This window comes from Trypanosoma grayi, assembly GCF_000691245.1.
Source record: "Trypanosoma grayi strain ANR4 Tgr_85_V1, whole genome shotgun sequence".
Taxonomy (NCBI): Eukaryota; Euglenozoa; class Kinetoplastea; order Trypanosomatida; family Trypanosomatidae; genus Trypanosoma; species Trypanosoma grayi.
The window spans coordinates 737-7,859 of record NW_008825704.1 but is presented as its reverse complement, the minus strand read 5'-3'; the positions used below and the strand labels follow the sequence as shown (position 1 = coordinate 7,859).

General features: G+C 55.3%; 4 protein-coding genes across 4 annotated transcripts; all 4 read right to left on the bottom strand.

Annotated features, from left to right (window-relative positions):
- Positions 1-468: 468 nt before the first annotated feature.
- On the bottom strand, positions 469-2,160 carry DQ04_00851040 (hypothetical protein; the record flags this gene model as incomplete). The annotated part of the gene is made up of 1 exon (XM_009309806.1): positions 469-2,160. The coding sequence occupies one exon, from the start codon at positions 2,158-2,160 to the stop codon at positions 469-471; it is 1,692 nt and encodes a 563-aa protein (XP_009308081.1).
- A 417-nt stretch (positions 2,161-2,577) lies between these two features.
- DQ04_00851030 (hypothetical protein) lies at positions 2,578-2,919 on the bottom strand (the record flags this gene model as incomplete). Its single annotated transcript, XM_009309805.1, has 1 exon — positions 2,578-2,919. One exon carries the CDS (start codon positions 2,917-2,919, stop codon positions 2,578-2,580), a length of 342 nt encoding a protein of 113 aa, XP_009308080.1.
- Positions 2,920-2,965: 46 nt separating this feature from the next.
- DQ04_00851020 (hypothetical protein) lies at positions 2,966-3,394 on the bottom strand (the record flags this gene model as incomplete). Its single annotated transcript, XM_009309804.1, has 1 exon — positions 2,966-3,394. One exon carries the CDS (start codon positions 3,392-3,394, stop codon positions 2,966-2,968), a length of 429 nt encoding a protein of 142 aa, XP_009308079.1.
- A 2,039-nt stretch (positions 3,395-5,433) lies between these two features.
- Positions 5,434-6,192, bottom strand: DQ04_00851010 (14-3-3 protein; the record flags this gene model as incomplete). The annotated part of the gene is made up of 1 exon (XM_009309803.1): positions 5,434-6,192. One exon carries the CDS (start codon positions 6,190-6,192, stop codon positions 5,434-5,436), a length of 759 nt encoding a protein of 252 aa, XP_009308078.1.
- Positions 6,193-7,123: the final 931 nt, after the last annotated feature.

Genomic DNA, 7,123 nt, shown 5'->3' with positions numbered 1-7,123 from the left:
GGGGGGGGGAGTTCATTCCATTTTCAGTCCACATCCTTCAGCGTTGCCAAAGCAGTGGAGAAAACGTAGAAGCAAGTGAGTGAAAGCCACACAATCGTACAGGCGTGCACACACACACACACACACAGAGAGAGGGAGAGACGGACAGAAACGCGAAACTGAGGCATCTGAAGCCGATTGAGTCCTGTCCTCCTCTCATTCCATTTTGTTTTTCCCATTTGTGCTTTTTCTCCAGTAAGTCTTCCCTCGTCGCGCGGGCGTACGCACACCGACTGGGCGAACAAGGAACAAAGGTATGTATACAGTGATGGGTGCGTATAAGTGTAGGGGGGAAGACCACTTACACGTGCAGAGCCCTGAACACTGCGCATAACGCAAAATAGCTATGCCCCAAGCCGCTTCAANAGTGTAGGGGGGAAGACCACTTACACGTGCAGAGCCCTGAACACTGCGCATAACGCAAAATAGCTATGCCCCAAGCCGCTTCAAACCTGTTGTCTCGCGAGGCACGGCCCCACGCCGGGTAACGAGAAAAATGAGAACAATGGAGACCATCAGCAGAAATATCGGCAGGGCCGTGCGCAGCCGTATAAATAGAATACAAGAGAGGATACGCTTTAGCGGTAGAAACCCTTCACCGCCGTTCTGCTCCCGCATCATCTGCATGTACCGTCGTGGTGCTGCAAGGAGTGCGGCACCACGTCGCTCTTTTCCGGGCCTTTCGTTCTCCTTCATGCGTCCACCAAAGCCGTCGCCGCTACCGCCCCCGTGTTGTTGCAGAATCACACTTGCCTGGGACACCATCGACCGCTTGAGTTCCTCCAGCCGCTGCTCCGTCGCCTTTAGGAGCTTCGCCTTTGACTCCAGTCTAGATGCTTCCGCCGCAAGTGCCTCCTCGCGCCGCACCATATCAGGCGAGGCATCACCACTGTTATCACCAGCCCTGCCGTCCTTGTGCTGCATAGCAACCACTGTGCGTCCCGCATCCTGCAGCACCTCTTCGTACTTCTGGCGCCACTCCTCCGTCTCCACGCGGCTTTCCTGGAGAGCCGCCTGCAACCCCTGCACAAGGGCGCGGCTGTCTTCGGAGAGCATCAGCGATGTGAAGGCCTCCTCACGCATATGCGCCTCCTCCTCCAGACTGTGCACTACTGCCTCGTGGCGGCTCACTTCACGTTGCAGACGCCCCACTTCCAGTGTAAGCTGCTGCGACTGCTCCATTTGGGACGCCAGCTCCTTGCTGAGCACCGCCACCTTCTCCGCAAGTCGTTGCTCAGACCGCTCCTTCTCCGCTAAGACGCCGGCGATCCGTTGCTGCGCCGTTGCCGCCTCGTGCTGCGCCTGCCGCAGGAGAGTTTGCAGTGTTGCGAGCTGCTCATCGCGTCGGTACAGGTCGTCCATCCACCGCTGCCGTTCAACCTCGAACGTCCGCTGCGCCTCTCGCAACTTGCCGGCGTGCTTCTCTTCCAGGTTGCGCAGCTCCGAGCGTGCCGTTTCTAGCTGCTGCTGATGTGCCGCGTCGCTCACTTTTAGGACCTGCTGGTACGCTGGGCTGCTGCTGGGTCCAGTGGCGTCGCTAACTATCTGCCCGGCGTCGTTTGTCATGAGAGCCGACAACTCCTTGTACTGCTCCCCAAGTCTCTCCAGACGCGCATTCATCACCGCCACTTCGTGGTCGGATTGCTGAATCGTCTTCTCCTTGCGCTCAACGGTGTCACGCAGCTCGCGCACCTCTGCGTCGCGCTGCGCCAGCTCCGCCTCCCACTGCGTGTCCCTCTCCATCTGACAATTTTCGCGTATGCGGGTGGCGGTTTGCTCCACATCCTTCTCGTGCTGCTCCGCCATGCGCCGCTTCTCCTCCCGGAGATTCGTGATCAGCCTTTGGAGTTCTTGTATTTCCTCATCTTTTAATATCGTCCGCTCACGGAACTCCTTGTCAAGCTGCACACGCATTGCCGCCAGTTCCGCCTCGTGACTGACACTAGCCGCTTTGAGCTCATCGCGCAGCTGTTTATTCTTTTTTGCCGCCTCATTCAGCTGGACAGCAACTGACTGCTTCCACGCACTTGTTTTCTCCCGCAGCCTCTTAAGCTCCTCTTCGGCAGAAAGAGCATCGTTGCTGCTAGAGGACGGCGCCTCGCCCTTCTCCTCCATGCTCATCACGCCGTCTTTGCTAGCACCTTACAGAGAGGCATGGGGAGCACAGCAACACCAACAACATAAAACAGAAACGGACAAAAAAAAAGAAAAAGAAAAGAATAGAAAACAAAGTACATGTGGTGTGTTAGAGGGAAACTCGTAATACACAGAGATATAAAAAGATGAAGTAGAATTGAGTTATTACAGCAACGAAGAAACTTCTTTGTGTGGGTATGTGTTCTGCAGCGCAGCACATCCTTTCTCTCCTTCTTTCCCACTCTGATTCACGCGTCTCCCCACCCAACTTTTCGCACTCATTCTCATCAAGGGTAGTCAACTACCTCGTTCACTCTCGCGGTGCCTCATGGGGCCCGATCGTCGTCCTCATCATCGCCATGAGCAGAAGCAGCAGGCAACTCTGCTACTCCTTTCACAGTCTTAAATCAAAACCGCTGAAAGAAGGCCGTTGAGTTTCTGCGTGATCCGGCCGAGACGGCTCACTACTACTGGCTCTGGGGTTTGAAGGGCATCCAACGCGCCTTCGTGGTGGTCCTGTATGAGCTCATTGACCTTCCGCTCGAGTGCATCTATGCGCTGAAGCAGCTGCCTCTCCTTCGCCTCGGCCGACTGAGAGGAGGTCCTGAGCTCGAGATACAGCACGACAACGAGGACAGAGTAGACGAGCAGCTCGATGAGCACCTCCGCCCCGGCGCCCACCAGGCGCTCCTCGTCGAATGGGGCGAAGAAGGCGGTGCGGAACGTCTGCCACGCGCTCTGCATCGGCCGGCGCGAGAAGAAGAGACGACCGCTGCGACCGACACCCGCGTTAGTGGGCTTGGTGGCTTCGTGCAGCAGCGAACGGGAACGCGGCGCCGTGACGAGACCCTCCGTGCCCGCGACAGGCGGCGCCGTGGAAGCGCCGGATGCAGCAGCAGCAGCANTCGTGCAGCAGCGAACGGGAACGCGGCGCCGTGACGAGACCCTCCGTGCCCGCGACAGGCGGCGCCGTGGAAGCGCCGGATGCAGCAGCAGCAGCAGTAGAAGAAACAGCACTAGAACCGCGGTGCCGCCTCTCTTCTGCGGCCCAGTGCGCGACAACGCTTGACACGCCGAGGGAGAGGCGACCGAGGCCGATGCACAGAGAGCGCGTTATTGTAGCCTCGTGCTGCGCGCGTGTGACGGTCATTTTCACGACTGGCTTCGACAGCTGCCGCACGGCGAGGAGAGCGAAGCGAACGGCGGGCAGCGGTGCCATCCCCGCGGCCGCAGCCTGTACGCAACAAGGGGGTTGGTTGGTTAGTTGGTTGGTTGGTTGCTGTGTGTGAGGCAATGTGTATGCGCCACCCTGACTGCGTGCAGGTGTGGGGGAAACAATGCGAGGTGGGCACAAAAGATCAGGGATAGAGAGAGAGAGAGAGAGAGAGAGGCGCAATAAACGCGCTCACAGAGAAAAGAGTAAGGGATGGAGGGTGGTAGCGTGAACGTCGCCGCGGCGCAGTGGCACACACACACACACACACACACACAAATACACAGATGGATGGGCGTGTGCATATACTTGTACGCCTGCGTTGCTTCCGCTGAGTGCGGTGGCGAGGGGCGCGGACGGCGCCAGCAAGAACAGAGAACAACAAGCGACACGCACACACATATTTACAGAGAAAACGAGAGTTGGCGAAAATAAAAAAAAAAAGACACGAGTGAGTCACAACCGCATATGCACATACGCTCCCACAATAGGAAGACGAAGTGATATAAATAAACAGCATCAACAGCAATAGTTGTAGTAGTAGTAGTAACTGAAGCAGATGCAAAATAATGCGGGACCGCCCCCCTCGCTTCTCCCCTATGCCTCGCACATCTACCGCAGGCACCCACACCCACTCGCAGGCAGGGAGAGGCGGAATGCCTGAAGGGGAGCCTCACGGCCCCCACGACAGGGTGGTGCCTGAAGCGCAAAGCGCGAACAAAATACAAACATGGAGGAATAGCGAAAACTGAAAACAAGAAGAAAGTCCAGGCTCACACACTAAGAAGAAAGTATCCTTCTCTATGTGTTACCTCCACTCACATTCCCTCTCCCTTTTCCTTTCTTTTTCTTCCATGTTTGTCCATTCGCCTGGCGTATATATCTTGCTGTTGTTGCTGCCGCTTTTCCCACTTCACACCCCACGCGCTCGCCACGAGAAACGACAATGAGAAACGAAATGCCCATGCAACAGCACACACGCACACCCAGACGCGCACACCAGTACAAAACAAAAAACGTCATTTTGACCCCTACCGTGTCTTCTTCCCGTTTTGCCTTGCTCCCTTACGTAGAGCCGTGGGAGGCGGCGACGACACACCACCGTTGCCGTTACTGCTGCTGTCGCACCCCACAGGAAGAGCACAGACACACACTGTCCTCGTTCCTACACATGTTCTATTTTTTTTTTCTTCGCAGACGAATTCCATTCTCAAAGTTCCTTTCGTCTCTTCGTCGTGATTTCGTCTCCCAAGTGTCGTACATTTCTCATACCGCTCCACTTTCTTTGCTTGTCTGCTTTTTTTTTTTTTCGTTCTCTCTCTCTCTCTCTCTCTCTGTGTGTGTGTATGAGTGTGCGGGTGGGCATGCATGTATCAGCCCGCCCTGCTCCCCGCCGTCCGTCCTCTATTCACGACGTAAGCATCCGTAACAGTATCTCTATTTCTTGCATCTCCTTCCTTAAAGAAAACAAACAAAAAACAAACAAACGGCGGTGGGGCCAGCTGTCGCAAGGGGGCGCTGACGGGCGGAAGATAATAAGGAGCGGTGCCACCTGTTGCTGCTGCTGCTGCCGGTAGTGGTGGCGGCGGTGGTGCTTCTACTAATACCTGAGCGGGCTCTGATACACTTTGTTCCTTCTTGCGTCTCTCTTGGTGTATAAATGTATTTATACGTCTCTGTGTGTGCATGTGTGCTCTCTCTCTCTCTCCTCCCTGCACCCCTCATTCCATCCCCATGAGCGGCATTATTATTTTTACTGCGTCCCCCTCCCCGTAAAACCCATCCACACCTCGCACAGTCTGCCCCCCTTCCCGCCTCTCACTTCCTTTCTTCCTTCATTCCACATATATATATATATATATCTCCCTTTCACACATGCGCACCCACGCAAACGCAGCACTTCCTTCTTTCCTTTCTTTTTTCCTTTTCTCTTGCATCGTCTGTTTTCTTTTTGTTTGGGTTTGGTTTTTATAAGTTTCTTTTTACTTTTTTTCTCGTCTCTGCGCTTCATTTCCTCATTCCCCCCTCCTCGGATGTGCCGCCGGTCACTCCAGCTCCTCCATCGCGGTGCCGTCGTCCTGCCCCTCGGGGTGGGCGTCCTCCGTCCACAGCGCGAGGTTGTCACGCAGCAGCTGCATGATGAGCGCGGCCTCCTTGTGCTGCTCCTCGTCGAGCACGTCGGGGTCGCTGAGCGCCTCCTCGAAGGCTTGGCGTGCGAGCTGGCAGCCGCGATCCGGGCTCTTGAGGATCTCGTAGTAGAAGACGGAGAAGTTCAGCGCGAGCCCAAGACGGATCGGGCTCGTCGGCTTCAGCGAGGAGTTGTACTGCAGCGCCTGCGTATAGGCCTCCAGCGCCTTGTTTTTCTGATCCTCTGTATTCGTCTCGATCTCGGCGTAGTAGCGGTGGTAATCGCCCTTCATCTTAAGGTAGTACACCCGCGTCTCGTCGGTGTCCGCGTTGGGGAGGAGGAACTTCTCGATAAGCTCCAGGATGTCGGAGCAGATGTCGCTCAGCTCCTTCTCGATCTGCTTCTTGAAGCCCTTGATGAGGGTAACGTTCTTCTCCTTCTTGAGGTCCTCCTTCTGCTCGAGCGCGGTGATGCTGCGCCAGCACGCGCGGCGTGCTCCAATGACGTTCTTGTACGCCACAGAGAGGAGGTTGCGCTCCTCCGACGAGAGGGTCGGGCTCAACTTCACCACGCGCTTCATGCAGACGAGGATCTCATCGTAGCGCTCGCACTGCTCGGCGAGCTTCGCCATGACAATGAGCTGTTCGCGTTTCTCGGGAATCTGGAATCCAGCCATGACTTATATTCTTCTTGTTGGCACACGTGCTGATAGATTGTATTCCTTTTTTTTCTTTCTTTCGTTGGTTTAGTTTGCAGGCTTGTTTTTCTCTTGTGAATAGCTTACTGTTATACCCTTTTCTCTGGCTTCTTCCAACCTCCAGCGGCAGGAGGCGGAGGAGGGAAGAGGGGAGGACGGCAGAGGGAGTGCAGCGCCGCCCACAGCGCCCACACAGGCACAGACACACACACACACACACACACACACACACACACAGGCACAGAGTGCCAGCAGCAGCAGAGACACGTACAGTACGACATACACACAGGCACAAAAAAGAAAAGTATTTTATCATCCCTCCTTCGCGCAACGTTCTGCACCCGCACACCTCAACACTTGAGCCTCAGAGGTCCGAAGGCGAGCGCGCGCACACATACACAGACAGAGGTACGAATAAACACTTATGTATGGGGTGAAAGGACACGTGGTCTGAAGGGATCCCACTGAACCTTCCGGTGTCAACAACAACACAAGAAAATAAAACAAAAGAGGGGTACCGAACGAAACACGTCTATGATGGCCGGCATCGGTCTAGCCGATGAAGGGCAGTGCACACGGAGAAAATACATAAAAAATGTTGTGCGTGTAAGAGAGAGAGACGTTTTTTTTGTTGAGTGGTGAGAGAAGAGAGAGAGAGAAACACGGGAGAATGAGTATGTGATCGAGCTCCTTGGCTTTCTAGTAAGTTGCCTCCACTCCCCCTCCTGCACGTCCTCCCCGCGCCTGCTGCTATTCGTTTCGCAGCGATTGCAGGGACGGGAAAGTGAATGAGGGGAAGACGAGGGTGAATATTAGGGAACTCATTTTCTTCTCCTTCCCCCTTGTGCCAAACCCTTCAGTCTTTGACTTGCTGGCTGCTACTGGGTCTCCCGCTCTCTCTCTCTCTCCC